Here is a 17,230-nt window from a genome sequence, read left to right as displayed (position 1 = left end):
GGGAGAGAGTAAGACCTTCTTTGCTCAGCAGCTAACCACAAGACCATCTTAACTGCATTATGAAAGCATACACTTAGACGTCATAGAAGAAAAGACGACAGTCTCTCCTGCTTACAACACATCACAACAAAATTTCACATTGCATACCATGGTTTGGTCCCTATGCCTTTGACAGACTAACAGCAGACATCCTGAAAAGTAACTCTGCTTGTTATTGCCAGATCTTGATTTCTCCAGCCCAATCACATGTTGCAAGGAGCGATGGCAAGACTGGGTGAAATATTGCACTCACACAAGCTTCTTTATGTGCAGACAAAGTGCGAATAATCCTAGCAGTATGATAGTTGTAGAAAAACACTTTGCCATCTGAACTTCCTGTCACCAAAAGTGTTCCATCTGGAGAAAATTCACAGCCCACTGCAAATCCTTCCACCTGTGAAAATCAATAACAGTGTAACTCCTGATGCTGATTAGAAAACTTCATTGTGATATGCTGAGAATGAACATGGTACAAAAAAAAATTTGTATCTTTAAATAAATATACACTAAGGACTTCTCCAGGTGTTTATTAAGACACAGCTATAACATAAACTTATTTAATCAAGCTATTAAGTATTCATAAAGTCTTCTAATAACTATTTTCTTCAGAGTGCATATGATTCAAAATAGACTGGCACACAGGAAAGCAAATGAAGCCACTTAATGTCTATCACTGATTTACAATCAAACACTATTACATATTAAAAAGCACAGGTACTTTGCTATCTGTCTTCCTTCTAGGCTTGGATACTAGCTTCCCGGTGAAGAAGGATACCTTATGTCCTTCGTATCTTTTCTTTTTGTTGATTCGGTAAGGTCGCTGGGCAGAAAACAAAGCCATGTAGTTCCCGTTCGTCTGAGCAACAAACACAGACTCTTTTGGGTGCAGAGTCAGACTTGGGCAAGTGTAACGCTCCTGAAAATAATTTTAAAGAAAGTTTTGTTGTATGAAACAAAATAGTTTTTCAAATAAATTGGGTTATCTTTTGACATATTTGAACGACCATAAAAGGCAAGGTATACATAAGTCATCTCCATAGTATACTAAGATACTTATTACTTATATACTTATACCATAGTATATTAAGATACTTATTATGATGTACTGAAAGACTTGCACCAATGCAAATATCAAATCAAATCTCTATCCTGATTTCCTAGATACTGGCCAAAATCCCATCTACCTCTGAACCATGGTCATACTGCAGAACAGCTCCAGAAAGGTGACTACTACCTGATGGTACTCAGTCATCTTCTTCCTGCCCAAGGAAAACTGAAGTTTGAATGTGAAAGCGAATCCTCTTTTCCCATACCCCTTCCTCCATAGCCATACCATGCCTTCCATGCTACTTTGTACCCTTCTCAAATCCTCCATTCTCTCAGGTCTCACCACACTGACAGGAATAGAAATCACCCCATTTAAATGGACACCTTTCCCCTCCTGACTCGTATAAAAAGGAAAAAAAAAAAGGGGTGGATCATTATTAGCCTACTATGTCAGAAGTTACTTATGACAGTGATTTGCCCTGTAGACTGCTGCTGGCTTGTAAATATATAAATATCTGCAAAAATTAACACTTGGCTTTACACTAGTGCTCCTATTTAGGACTCAATTAAGATTACTTCCAAAGGCACAGTGACAACATCAGAAATCAACTGCTTTTGCAAGCTTCCCACCAGGTACAAACGCTTTTTTGTTTCAGCCTAACCCAAAGACACAGTGCTGAATTTTGATGCCAGGAACACAAATTAAGAGAGCTTCGGCTGTAGGATGTGTCTGCATGTGAAGGATACCAGGCTGACAGTGATCACTGGACACCATGGGCTATGTGGTAGAGTGGGAAGAACATCAGTCTGGTTTTGTTATGTGGTTTGGAAGCGATGAACTGGGAGGGAAGTTCTGGGTATTGTAAGGTATGAGGCACAGAAATCAAAACAGGGTTAGGCAGTGTGCCCCGCAGCAGAGCACTGCATGCTTCTGGGGAGAAACTAGGTCTAACAGTAAGGGATCAGAAAGCACAATGCTATCTGCAGAAGCACTGTGCTGTTATGCTAGGTATACTGTAGTAATGGGTCATTCTGGAGCTCTTAAATTTTCTTTTGGTTCAACAAGACCAAGTGCCGGGTCCTGCACTTGGGTCACAACAACCCCACATAGTGTTACAGGCTTGGGGAACAGTGGCCAGAAAACTGCCTGGCAGAAAAGGACCTGGGGGTATTGGTCAATAGCTGGCTGAATATAAGCCAGCAGTGTGCCCAGGTGGCCAAGGTGGCCAGTAGCATCCTGGTGTGTATCAGAAATAGTGTGGTGAGCAGGACTAGGGAAGTGATCATCCCCCTGTACTTGGCCGTGGTGAGGCCATACCTTGAATACTGTGTTCAGTTTTGGGCCCCTCACTACAGGAGGGACATTTGAGGTGCTGGAGCAAGCGCAGAGAAGAGCAATGAAGTTGGTAAGGGGTCTGGAGCACAAGTCTCATGAGGAGCAGCTGAGGGAACTGGGGTTGTTTAGCCTGGAGAAAAGGAGGCTGAGGGGAGACAAGTAATAAGCGGTAAGACAAGAGGAAACAGCCTCATGTTGCACCAGGGGAGGTTTAGATTGGATATTAGGAAAAATTTCTTCACCGAAAGGGTTATCAAACATTGGAACAGGCTGCCCAGGGAAGTGGTTGAGTCACCATCCCTGGAGGCATTTAAATGATGGTAGATGTAGTGCTGACTTGGCAGTACTATGTTAATGGTTGTACTTGATGATCTTAATGGTCTCTCCAAACCATAACGATTCTATGATTTGCTAATGCAGACAAGCAATAGATCATGTCCTGTTGGGATCTAATCTGTTTGGAGAGCTCAGGGGTTCTCTCCACCTTGAAGGGTTCAGAGGTGAAATTCAGAAAAGTGAAGCAGAGTTTCCAAAATCACCACCAAGTTTTGTTTATTCATAGATCAGAAAAGGGGGAAAACCGTCTATTTCAGAGATACTATAAGTCGTGAGAAGGTAGGCCGTGGGGTTTTGTTTGTTTGTTTCACAATGGATAAGAAGAAAAAAGTTGTTTGTTTTTTACTGCTTGATACTGAACCTGACTGGTCTGTACTTTATATATTCCCAGCTTTTTTCTTTTTTTTTTCTCCTATTGCCTACCTAAGATGGTGATAGAACCAATATTGGACAAAGACATAACTGTGGAAATTAAACATGAAACAATCCCATGAGATCATCAAGTACATGTCCTTGTCAGTAGGGAACTGTTCATTTCAGCCAAAAAGCATCTATATACAATCCAATCATATTATATTACATAGGATATTAGACTTGGGTTTTCAAAAAACACCCAGGGAGTTGGAATTATCTATTAACTTCCTTGGTAATCTCCTTTGAAGCTGTCAGCCTTTCTAGACAATTTAGTCCATTAAATATCTTGCCTGGATAGATTACTGAGAGAAATACTGCACCTGCACTGATAAAAGTAAATTTTGCCTCTGCGATTATGCTGTACTAGATATCTATATGCATGTACCAGGTTGCTATTACTATGCAAATATTAAACTCAATTTGTCAATAGCCCTCATTGCAGCTGATGAAAAAGTGTGGGAAAAGAAATGTAGCACTATAGCAACTACTGCCATGCACCACTGGCAAGCTAGAATGGCACTGCAGTGGCCTTGCCTAAATACAGCTTAGCTGTCAGTGAATGAGCACTGAAATGTAAATATTTTTAACATAAGGAGATTCATCAGTCTTCAAGGTTATTTTTTTAAGAGTAAGTGCGTGCTTTTAAAATATAAAAATAAAGCAAGCCTTCAGCTTACATTGAGAGCATTTTATACATCACAGAATGATCTTAGAGAAAATCAAAAGCTTTTTTTTTTTTTTACAACGTTGACAAGCACGAAATACTAAATCATGACCCAAACAATACTAGGTATTAATCTTACATGAAAAATCTGATTGGAGATTTTCGCAGCACTTTGGAAGTCCCATGCAATAATGGTACGATCAGCTGAGTCCCGGCTTACTGCATCTGTGCTTGTAAGAAATTCTCTTCCTTCAGGGAGAAAAAGTATATCCAGTGTCTGCTGTACTGCAGCCTTGTACACTCTTACCACCTAATAGACAAAAAAGCTTGTTATTTTTTGACAGATTAGAAGAATACAATAACCTATGTTTTCTCTTTGTGTTAATAACTATCTCCAACAAATTATATATTATTTTAAAATGTGAAAAGGTAACTAATTTTTAAATGTTGAAGTACTAATTTATTAAACAGCTTTTTAATATATGTAAAGAGTCCACACACAGGAAAAACAAATGACTTAAAAGAAAGCATCCATTTGTAGAATTTATATATTATATTTATATATACATAAGATTCTGCTATAAATTCCCGTGGAATTAGATCTGAAAAGAGCTTTAGACAACACAACATTATGGAGTCGGGTCTACACAAACTCCCTTCTATTTTATGAACTCAGAGCACTCTGAGGATCAGTCTGAGGATCTCTCCTTCCTCCTTCCAGGAAAATTTGGAAGTGTAAGTTTTTGGTCCTTTTGTTCTCAAATCTTTAGCTAGTTATAGAGCCAGGGAAAGGAAAGTAATTAGGTTAGTGGGAATTTGGGACTTAAACGTATGAAAAAAAACATGGCAGGAAGTGAATATTCTTGTTGATCGTTCCCAACTTAATTATAAATCACTGTTTATGACTGGGGATGAGTAAATTTCATGATTCAAGGCTCTCCCAGTCCCATGCTGCTGTGCATCATTGCTTAACTTGCAAGTGGTGAGACCCCACTGTCAGGACCGTACAGCACGGGAGTGCAGCTTGCACGCTCAGTCAGAAACTGCCTACGAAGCCAACGTGGACACACACAGCAGAAGGGCGCCCCATTCCCCCTGCAGAAGACACCTCAATCCCATTAAGGACTCATTCCGACACTCTCTTCCGAATGAAGAACCCCAAGCAGAGTTTGCTCTTTTAAAATGCTGCCAGACAGTGAGGGATGGAGGTGACAGGAACACTGCCATTAAACAGTTCAGCGCTTTAAGGACACAGCCAGGATCCTGCCTCTGTCTGCGGGGATTCAACCCTACACGTCCCACCTCATCTGCCTACTGACCTGGCAAGAGGCGGTCTCTGCTGCTTCTGCTGAAACAGAGGGTTTTTTCTGCCAGTCTGCTGCAAGCACAGGGCAGCAGGGAAAGAAAGAATCATCACTACTTCAAAGCACGTCTGGGCTCAAGAGTAAATAATGTGTCTCATCCACTAGTTTCCATCATGTAATTAATGCATATGAATAATCTCTAAAGAAGTTTGTGATGTAAAAGAAAATACTAAAGTTCCCAAATCTTTTTCCCAAATCAAAAACACCAGAGTTCCCAAATCTAGATCCTCTTTCAGGACTTATACCAAAGTGGGTTGGATTCATGCACAAATGCGTCCTCAGCTACGGGATTCTGAATATTTTAACAGCCTGTGAGTTGGATCTTAAAAGTAAGAGAGATTTTGAACTATTCTAAGGAATATATGAATAATTTGGATTTCCCTTTTTTCCACCTTTCTTCACGAAATTCTGTATCTATGTTGTCTACTTTGAATTTTGCAAATCAATACCTTTGCTTTCTTTTTCTCTGATTTGCCTCCAGTGAAGAGAAACTTCAAGGCAAGTGGCCAGATCAAAGCAATCCATCTCTCTGAATATGGTGATCCTTAAAACTAGGACACTGGAAGACTCCTAGTTATTAATATCTATACGTCTCTCTCCATGATAGCTAAAACATAGCAGCCTGCCCTTCCAACAGGGCGTCCAGAGGTTAGTCCTTTTTCTAACCTCACTTGAAATACCAACTGAGCAGAAAGAGTGCTTGAAGTATTACACTGAACTGGTTCCCAACTTTGTGAGGCATTTCAGTGCCTGTCTTGTACCCCTAACACGGCACGTGACCACTAAGTTCAGGGCCTAGAGCTTTTACGGATACTGTGCGCACATACTTTTTTTTTAAAAAAAATAATTTTACTGGATTATACCTCTGTTTTATACTTTAACCAATAAAAAAAAAAATCATTTCAAATATCAAACACAACATGGGAACTTCCTGGTTTCTTGCCTCAAGCTCAAAAAAGTCTATGACTGTTTGGAAATGATCAGAAGTAGCTGATCCTGGTTTAGGGGAGAGATATACCAGATGATCTCCTGAGGTCCCTTCCAGCTCTGCTTCCTGTGATCTCAGCATGTAGAAGGACGGCAGCAGCAGCTGCTCCAACTGATTCTCACAAGCTCCGAGAAATGTACAATTTAGAAACGCGATGTTTGCATTCAGTCAAGAACCTTGGTCATGCAAGCACCCTACACACCCTGTAATAACATCAACAAGAGGCAAACCTGCAGATTCAAAAAACTGGCACGCTTTTCAGCAATCTGCCTGCAGTTTTAAGATAGTGAATATACAAACGTGTTACTTGCTCTAGTCAGATTTTTCAGCCTAGGAATCTGAATAATATACAAAGCAATTAAACTTTGTAAAGCCAAAAATGATATTTGCATATTTATAGCCTCTGCTTTGTCTGTGGAGAAATCACCATGCATAGCTATTTCTTCACAGAGTTATAAAAGGAAGCCCATAGTTCACTAGTAAAGTAGAAAATTAAGCTATTCTGTCGGGAAAAAAAACACCAAACAAACCCAAAACCAACCCTAAAAAACCCCACAATATATACCCAATTTATAATAGCTGCCTGGAACAAGAAATGGAAAACCATACAGAAACCTGACAGCTGTAGGAACTGCAGGAGAACTGAAATAAAGTTAAATCGAGAGGAGGGGACACAAAAGGCTCCAGCACCCCAACAGACTGAAGGAGACAGCTACTTAGCAGCAGGCACCTTCACAGAAGTGACAAGCCCCAGACAGAGTCGGGAAGATCAGAGAGCGGAGAAGCATAAATGTATAGAAACAGGGACGGGGAGGCAGAAATAAAGGCCAATTGCTGCCAGGAAGCGAAGAAGAACAATATAGAGCCATAAAAGATAATAAATTTCCAAATGGTGATTCAAGGCAGTGATTCTTAAATATTTTCATATTTTAAAGATGAAACAAACTCAGATATACTCAGCTTCTAAAAGATCCTTGTGAAATGTATGTAGGTATGTATCCATACGTATACTCTGTCCAGCACTGTTAAGGGGTTAGGGTTTATGTTTGGGACTTGTTTTTAACACAGTTTTGGAGCAACAGACATCTCTCAGTAAGGAAAAAGATGAGACTGTGAAGTTGGCAAATGTGAACATACTTTTAATTTTTGCTAAAATTTGTGGGGCTCTTACATAAACTGCCACTATCCATTTAAACATTTTTCACTGCTAATCATTAAATAGATTTGTTCGTCTGTTATTTAATAGGATTTCTCACCAAATTATCTGTGTATCTTAGCTCTGCAACAGGGAACAGTCTTTGTAAGAATTAGTACAAAAGACCATCTTCTTCTGTATGTTTGATACATACCTCAGAAAAACTATGCTGCTTAATTTTCAAATCACATAGTAAGAACTTACTCAGAGAACAATAAATTAACACTTTGAATAGCAGCTGGGAACTTGATATACATAGTATTTAAATTCCCCTATAAAGATAGCTTTCAAAAATAACTAATTGCAACACCCCTGCTCAGAAAAGTACTCATAATTAAACCTGCTTTGTTCTACCTTAGACAATTAATTCATGACATGCCTGAGGAACTTGTTTAGGGAAAGCACCGGTTTCCCTACCCTGCTGGCTTTAGTTTGTTAATAACAGCTTTTGCTCTTTTTCTATTTGCAGATTTATCACCCATAAGCATTGGAAAACCACAGTCCACTTCTTCAATCTAAGCGTTTTCTGGACATAAAAGAAATCATTTCAAAGGAAGGTATAATCGTTTCTGGTGTCAACACAATCCAACATAATAATAAAGCTTCTCCACTAAGGCAAGAGTTCACGGCTGCAGGCATTTGACAAGAAAGGTAATTTAGGCAAATTAAATCAGTTTCAAACAGATTCTTACAGTTCTGGTGATCTGAAAAGCATGCTATGATGCTGAATTCAAGGTATATCTTTCAGACGGATGTTAATATAGTACTTCTCTGCATAAAGCACATGCAATGCCTGGTATTTTGTTTGTCAAGAACGCTCAAAGCCTCCACACAAGCAACTCAAAAGCTGCTGCTCGCCCCAGCTCTTGTGCTGGTCACCTGTAACCTATGTGCAACGCACTCTCCTAAAATCCCCTCAAGCTTTATGCAAGTGATGAGAAAGAAACGTGCTTTTATAGTCATTGCCCTGAGCATCAGGAGATAAGGTCTCACAACCAATCTAATAGGACTACAGGCAATCTGGATGGTCATGGAAATAATCCCTTGATCAGTAAGTGCCATGGTTGCCAACCTGTAAAATGGCCAGGTTTTTTAATTCCACTTCTTCTCCTGCCTTTTTTGATTGAGTGCTTTGGCATGAAACTGCCTCTTGTTGCTGGCATGTTGGGTAATTAATGCAATCGGGGACTGATTTCATTTTCATCCGTGAAACAGTACTACACCTATACTAGTAATATAAAGTGCATTTCAACTTAAAAGAAAGCTTATTTTGCACAAAATAGAAGCATTTTTATCTACTGCAGTGCAAGCCATTTGTGTTGATCTATTATATAAGGTAAGGTGTTGAGGCAGATGACACCTATTTGCTTTTTAGCTACATGTTCACAACAAAACCACAGCCACATGACAAATCCAATTTATGTCTCTGATCTCCATCTGAAAGCTATAATGGCAGTTTTAATCAAAACACTTGACAATATCATAGACAGGAACATCAAGCATGCTACAGTTTTATGTTCTTTTAAAGTATTTTAACATGACTGGTGTATTTCTTTTTATGTTATTGAAAAAAATTATTTTGCTTCTCTTTTTAAGTTTTTTCCTGTTTGTAACTGATCTTTTTTCAGACACAGCTCAGGATTATCGAGGGGTCCTGAGAATACTTAAAAGAAAAGGGAGACTGATTAAAATGAGTAAGTGGCTGAGCTTAATCCAGTGTTAACTTACAAAACTTTAGGTACGAACAATGTATACTGTTTTTTTTAGTCAGTTTCAGATTGCTTGAGAAGGCACAACAATCTTGTGATAGAAGTCATAAACTATTTATTAGAAAGAAAAAAATATTTTCCATCAGATTTTTTGTTTAAAGATATCTCCCCATCTCAAATAGGACAAAAGGGAAATCTGTACACAGGAAACAAACAAGGAACATTGAGATACAGAATGGCTTTTCTATGAGGACCAATAATGAAGGCATTTGAAAGAATTGGGAATAAAGTCCAAGCAGCATGGAGAACAAGAATGGTTTCTTCCATTATAAAAATTTAGACTCCACGCTAGCAGAAGGCAGCTTCAAAACACAAAAACACGGAGAAAGAGATGCTTCTTCACACAAGGCATATTTAAGTTGATTAACTCCTTACTACAGGATGTTGCAGGTGTTAAAAAAAAAAAAAAAAAAAAAAAGAATAATCAAGAACAACCAATTCCACAACGTGAAAACCCAATGAGAGCCACGAAAGACAAAGACGTTATCTGCGGTGCAGGAAGTCCCCAAACTGTAAGTTAGAGAGGCCTGGGTAACCATTGCTGGGAAGAGTGATAAAGAAGTTTGCTGTGCTTTCATACTCTTGTTTTCTTTAAGTGCGTACTGGTTGCTGTTGAGGGTGTAAAATTTGTCTAGAAATGGGCTGAAAACAGAACCACTATTCCCCAACAGCTTCTCACTCAAATACTCAGGCAGCAGAAGGAGGCATGTTTTGCTCCTGGCCAATTTCAGTCACTCCAGGAGCAGTTACTCCCAGAGATATTTTATGCCCAGACAGGTCTACGATTCTCATCTGCGATACCACCACGTGAGGCTTCCAAATAAACACAGCAGGACTGCTCACGTATGTGTTACAGCCACATAAAAAGTGCCTTCACACTTAGAAAGGACCCCTGAATGTTAATATGAAAAACAAACGCCATTATGCAAGTACAAGTGAACCCTCACCATATTTCTTTGAACTTTTTGTCCATAGATTCCGTAAGGATTTCTCCAATAGTGTCAGAAGAATAACTTTAGTTTTCCAAAGTGCTGAATAAATAATCTTACTTTAATTACATTGTTCTTCCTCATCCCACCAGTACATGACAATGTATTGGCTGTTTCTATAGAAACCAGAAGTGCAAGTAGCTTCACCAATTTCTACAGCCTTTTTTTATATTTATATGCTATCCAGAGACAAATTCATTAGGTCTCCTAAATACACGCTACTTAAAATGACTGCATCTCATCTGAAAGAAATTGCAATAGAATGTTTCCAAGGAAACAAATGCATTGCACTTGCACTCTAAATATATTCATTTTTTTTAACTGTGCTTTAATGACTTAGCCTTATTTCTTTATAAACTCAAGTATGGAGAAATAGCTCAACAACATAAAGAGCACCTCTTTCATTTTTTCTTTTTAAGCATAAAGCTATAGATGATAGTTGCAAGTTTGTACCTAAACAATGTTCCATCCAGGATAATAAACCAAGATATGAAAAAAACCCAACCCTGTTGTTACTTTGCCTTGGCCTCTGTTAATAACAAAAATTCTGCAGTGCATTTCTAGACTAATTTTAAAAGCTCAAAATAACTGCTTCTACCATTTTTCTAGTGAAATTGTTCAATAGCTTATAATACCTCAATTTCAAAAACAGGAATTTTGTGTAAAACTTAAAATCTAAGTTTTCCTTAAATTTTTCTATCATTCCGACAGACTGACTTTGGAGTCTACTTTTTTGAAATCTTTCATACATCCTGACAAAATGTTTTTAAGCCCAAAAGGCTGGACCTTTGCATTCATTTCTACTCATCCCATTTCTAATAAGTCATTGGTAATTTTCCTGCATGATATTCTAGTCTTTATTATTATTATTATTATTGATTGTGCTAGCACACTAAATGTTGTCTCCATTTGGAGCCATTCCTGCAGCACTTAATTAAATTCCTCTCAGTCAGTTTCTTTTTCTGAGATCTCCCCTTTTGTTAGTTTTCTCATTTTACAATACTTAGGTTAGTCCATGCTTTCTCCAGCTTCTCTAATTGCTCTATCAAAGTCCCACAAAGAAATTGTAGAGCGACATCAAGTAAGCTTCAAACAACCTACCTTTGCTTAACTCCTTATAGCTATTTTTCAAATCATTATTTCACTTATTCCTATATCTTTAAATAATCTTTCCCTCAATGTCTGTTCCATGGCTGTCAGGTCATACTACTGGGTCTCCACCATTCAATGCCCTTCCTCTCTTTAGCAGTGGGTTTGCATTTATGGAGATGGATGTCTAAGAACTTCAAGTATTGCTTAAAGATCAGAGCCACAGCCCTGTCACCTTCCACTTATTCCCCCTCCAGATTACTGCATGGTGTTTCGTCAGGACACGCTGTTCTGACAGCCACAGCAGACAGCTCTCGGCAAAGCTCCAGTGGGCCTCAGTGGTTTATGAGACAGAACACATGAACATCAATAGACAAGAGATCAAAACCAGAGTACATTCAACAGCTGAATAAATTATTCCTCTATTCTTAACAGAGTCCAAAAAATGTTAAAGATCTCCCTACCTTTGGAGTTCCTGGCATTTCTGTATGCACATGATAAAGAACCAGTTCCTGAATGCTTACAAAATGTTAAGAGTTTCATCAATCAAAGCAAAATGTAAATAAAAGGTAAAATATGCAAAACTCAGAAATAATTACAAGGATACATTTAGAAAATTTCAATTAATACATTCAGATGCAAGTTCTTGAGTGCTGTATGTCCTTTCAGCAGTTAATAGCATCCCTGCTTTACACTACGCAAACCTTGCTGACACGTGTAACTAAATCTTTTCAGTCTGACAATTCATTCATGATATAAGGAACTTTAGCCCCTTTAAAAGTATTATCAGTACAAGACAGTTACAGCTGTAGTCTTGTTCTGATATTACAACTGTGGAAGCTTAGAAATCCAAATTTAAAAGAAAAATATAGTTGTAGTCATATTTTCTTCTGTGAAGACAATAAAGTCCTCATTGCTGAGCTAAAGGATACAAGTCTCAATACTTTGTTTTCTTTGGAATTTCAGGTAGAATATTAAAATTCCAGGTAGAAAAAGCGGTTGGAACACACGTTGTCTCCTGTCTGAAAGCTAACGTAGATCAGCCAAAAGAGAGAGTGACTGTGTAATTCAACTGAAGACCATAAGAAATTCTTCCACAGCTCAGAGAAAGCATATGCTTCTAAAATACATAACTACTTTAAGGTCTCAGTGTTATTGCACAATTCTTTTTACAGGGCATTTTACAGGGTTTTTCTAGGTTCAGCTCTGAGGTCCAAACATCCCATGGGGGCTGTTCAATATGATGCTCTCTTCTCAAGTCAACACTGCAGAGATTTTTTTATTTTATTTTTTTTTTAAACATAGCAGCTCACTTCTAAGCTTTCTGGTCTTTTCATTAAGTCTTTATAAACATTCTCCAAACGTTTCATAAATTTAATCAATCTGTTATACAGTAACATAAGATCTCCAGAATAATCTCTTCGCTGGAGAGACAAAACTGGGTTTAACACAAACAGAAGGAAATACCACTATAATAAATCTCTACATGCTATTCAACTGCCTCTTTTATTCTTTTTTTTTTTCAGGCTTTGATTACTTGTCTCTGTAATTTTGAGATGCCTGTATACTTTACATTTCACTGAGCAGTTAACAAGCTGTTCCAGCCATTCATTTCTCTGAAGTATATTGCTTAGCTTTATCTTGAAGATTTTAACTCCCATATTGTTCTTTCATTCTTTATCTTGCTCAATACCCAATGCTACATTTGAATTCATTTTGCCTATTTGCTCAACAGAACAGGCATAGCAATAAATGTCTTTCAACATTCCTCCTCTTTTTTTTTTTTTTTAATCTGCCTTACTGATTAATAGCCTACTGTACATTTCTTAATGTTTTAGCTGAAAGGCTGCCTCAAACCTATCTTCATACATTTTCTCTGGGACTTAGAAATCTAATTTTTATACCACATTTGATATATAAATAAATATTAGTAATTTATGCTCATAAGTCTATGCTCCTATTAACAATTAGTTGCCCATCAAAATCAAAACGAGATTTCAGAAGTACTAATTTGGATAAATACCACTATCAGCTATTCTATGTTATTTTCCATCACCAGAAAGCACTAATGTGGCACACTGGCATCGAGCAGCCCATTTCAAACACTGCATATGCATGAGTAATTGGACAATATTTTTGTTATTACTCATTCTCTGTCTCCGTGATGCTTTGCTCTGTATTTCCACCAAAAATTCCTTCATTTCCCAATATACATTTATCATTTTGCCTCACAGTTAAATTTCAGATATGCAAGCAGATAGCCTGTTAAAGTACAGGAGTACATCCCAACGAATGACCTCTGAAATTGAATTACCAGCGAATGCTGATATTGAGTTTTCAATGTGCAATGAGTAACAAGACTCAAGCTCTTGATTTAGGGCGCTCACTCTATTGACAAAATATGCTGCAAATCCTGAAAAGGCTATCAGGAGTATGATGATGGGAACAAAAAGAATCATTAGTTCACCCACACATCATTCCAAGCTGAATGACAGGTTAATATACTTGAAAAAACAGGCAAAACAGAAAAATCTTGCAATGAATTAGGATGAAAGCACTTGAAAGATATTAAGGTTGTTCGTATCAGAACTGAACCGAAGTGGCAAGAGACCTCAGACATCTATTTCAGTAAAGAGCAAATGACACTTGTTAGAAAAGTATAAATTTCAAAATGTTGGCCAGGACACTTTATCCAACCTGGAATATGGCCATAACTGTGTAAGATGGAGAAGATTGAAAGCATGCTTGTTTTATCTTGTGAATAAAGATAACAATATACGCTGAAAGCAGGAACACCTGAAGAATCCATTGAAATCCCCCAAACTAGGGAGACGCAGACATGAGATACTGATGATATCGATGATTCATGCCTCACCAACATACCATTCTATGGCTGAGAGTTCAAAATGTAACTACGTTATTTTCAGTAATGATGCATAGGTGATACTCACCATTCTGCAAGAAGCTATAAGCAATCAAATCAGATTTTGATATTTTTCTCGTTTTCTCCACTCAGCTATAACCTTCCACATTTACTCAGTACACACACAGTTCTTCAAATTTTAAAACCAATACAAAAGTAGGTGTCTAGCAGTCTACACCCATTACTGAGCTACAGCTACCTCAGATGGGGGGGGAAAAAAAAAATCAAAAGATAATAGAAACTCTCTCCCCCTTTTGGAAATGTTTCAGAGTAAGAGAGTAAACCACACTGCTGCTTTAGACAATCGCAGTACATACAAAATTATGGTTTTCAAATGAGCAAACGTGTCAAAAAAACAACAACAAAAAAGGATCAATATCTGTTACCAGGCTAAACCCAAACTTTCCACTTTCTGAGGTGATTAGACACTGCTCGTTATTAAAATTAATATTCCTCATGTGCTACTTAATCGGCTAGTTTTCCAGCTGATGAAGTTCTACATGAATATAACTGTTTCCTAATGAACAAAGCAGGTAACAGCTTCTAAAAACTTCCAGACAGAACCCAGTACAGGATCTGTAAAAACGAAACAGGCTGGGGTTTTTGCTTTACCAAGCCTAAAACCTTTCCTATTTTACCTGTCAGAATACACATTCATTCACCTATTTATTCTCCTGGAAAGTAAATGATTTCCTTGTAATATGGTGGGATGTTTTCCTAACCTCTTCATTAGCATCAGCTTACTGAAATAGAGTTACACACAATCTTTCTGAGCACTGGAGTGTCCTGCAGGTACAGAGACAAACCGCTGTGTGCATTTCTCACTGATCAACAGCTCTTTAAGGCAGGTTCCAAGGCTGGAGCTTCAGCATTGCAAAATGAGTGTATGGTTAGTCCTTGAGATAAAAACGCATTATTCTGCTCGTCTCATTTTTGCTGTATATAGCATCCTGGCTGCAGAACACACTGCCTTTTGAGAAATCGCATCATAAGATGGGATCAAAGAATGTCACAGCATGCAATGTTGCACACAACAGCAACACTCTCAGTCAAAAAGAAAAAATTCGTAAGGTAACAATCATGAGTACCCCCTACTACTGCAACACTATTAAAAGTGGACAGGGGATGGCCCAAGGAAAGACAAATACCTCGTTGTAGCCATTTGAAAAAGGCACTGTACCCAGACCAGTAAGCAAGGAGGCAAAAAAAACACAGTAGGAAATCATAAAGACACAATAACATACTGTTTGAATTTCATAAAGCTAATATACTCCCTAATTAGTAGAAAACATGAGGGCTGTTTTAGAGTGAATGTACAGTCAAATTAATAAAATGTTAAGTGTTTGTGTGTCACTTCTACATAGACACAAACAGCTTTTACGGTGTCTGTTTGTCCTCTGGAAATGAATCATAGATGTTGTCACCTAAAGTGTTCACTACTGGCTCTGCATGCAGACACACACGCAGCTTACACATCACCCCCAGCAACCTACGCAAAGGTGATTCCAAACATAACTATTGTTTCTTATAACTGGTAAAGTACTGAAAACTGCAGTTTTCCTCTGGGATTTTGCCAGACATACAGTTTACACAAAAGTTACTACAGTTAAAATATACCAGAAGATCATCTCAAGCCAGGCCACTGGTAGTTTTATCAGAATTACAGAAGATATGAATGGGTGAGCTATTAAAGTCTAGTTTATCAGCATTGGCTTGCTCCTTTATGTTCTTACAATGTCTTTTACAAAGACCAACACCTCACAAATTGCACATTGCCCATTATCTTTCCACCTTTTACTGCAATCTCCATCTCAACACATTTGTCTGCTCCTCATTGCAACAATGCCTCATGAAAACTATGTTCTACACTTCTCTACTTCCCTTCACCCTATAGAGCAACACTGTTTATTAGTGGACACATGTTTTCCGTCTACTGCTGCTTTTCAGGAACAGTTTCACTAAGAAGACTTTGCAAGAATGTCAAACCATTCAGTACCCGTTCAGTTCCTGAAGTACTTTTTAAAGGAAGTTCAGCCTACCATGACATACAATGTCTTCTCTGTGTTAAAAAGGACAGCTAAGTGTTCAATTACAGACTGCACCTCCTCCCCCCAGTTAAGGTCTACTGTTATGAGAATCACAAGAGAGAACAATTGTATTCCCTACTTCATTTGCATGCCATGAAACCACTGACCCTGCTGTTCAGGAGAAAAGACTTCTCTTGGACTTTCTTCTCCAGCCCCCTGCCAGAAAAAAAAAATAATGTCCTTGTTCTACAGTAAATTTACAGAGTAACATCTGATCATCTGGAATGAACACCCTTTGAACTGGTACTATTTCTTATTTGTGTCATACGTATTTTTATGTTCTATTAAGTTGCCCATGCTAAAGACAGTATACCAAAATCACTTACTGACAACACCAGAGTACCGTACACCAGTGCAAGGCAGGAGGAGGGAGGGAAGAGTTACTATGGAAAAACCCATAATTTTTTTAAAAGTTACATAGGTATTCTTTATTGTAAGTACTTACAATTTTTGCAATCTAAAACTAGAATAATCTTCCTTCATAGAACTGTGCTTTGAGTATCTCTTCATATCCTTATCAAAGACAACTGGCCATCATACAAATGTGATGGATGAAAAAAATCCCATCAGACTTTTTACAAAGGTTTTCACGCTGACGTTGTAACTTTGAAAATCACAGTAAATTTATCTTCAGAGTAGCCTCAGACTTGGAAGTCTTGATAAGCACTTAGTAATGTTTTTCTTGTATGAACTTATTCACGTGTGGGAAGCCTGCAGTATAGGTCCTACACAATTAAAGTCTTTTGTCAAACACCAGTGACAAACCCAAAGGAACTGCAGCACAGGAATCAGATTGTTAATTACACAATAATACTGTGTTTCCTTAATAGAGTGACTCCCATAACTATTTCAGAGCTCTCCTGCTAGAGCCCTCATACCTGAAATGCATCTGCCTACATCTCTTACCTATTATTCTTACTACACCAAAGCCAGAGACAGAGTTTGGATAAGCAGTCTTATCTTTCTCAGATCCCTTCTGTCATCCTCAAG

The 17,230-nt window shown here is 38.0% G+C and overlaps 1 protein-coding gene across 1 annotated transcript in view; it reads right to left on the bottom strand.

Moving 5' to 3' along the window:
- Window positions 1-211: 211 nt before the first annotated feature.
- WDR25 (WD repeat domain 25) overlaps window positions 212-17,230 on the bottom strand; it is a 62,353-nt gene continuing 45,334 nt past the window's right edge. The window contains exons 4-6 of the mRNA XM_009891043.1: window positions 3,976-4,146; window positions 815-955; window positions 212-433 (exon numbers count right to left, since the gene is read on the bottom strand). Coding sequence (XP_009889345.1) covers window positions 212-433; window positions 815-955; window positions 3,976-4,146 — 534 coding nt within the window. The remainder of the gene's footprint in view (window positions 434-814; window positions 956-3,975; window positions 4,147-17,230) is intronic.

Source organism: Charadrius vociferus, unplaced genomic scaffold (genome assembly GCF_000708025.1).
Source record: "Charadrius vociferus isolate BGI_N301 unplaced genomic scaffold, ASM70802v2 scaffold228, whole genome shotgun sequence".
NCBI classification, from domain to species: domain Eukaryota; kingdom Metazoa; phylum Chordata; class Aves; order Charadriiformes; family Charadriidae; genus Charadrius; species Charadrius vociferus.
Note: the sequence above shows the minus strand (reverse complement) of the source record. Positions and strands in the feature narration are given on the sequence as shown.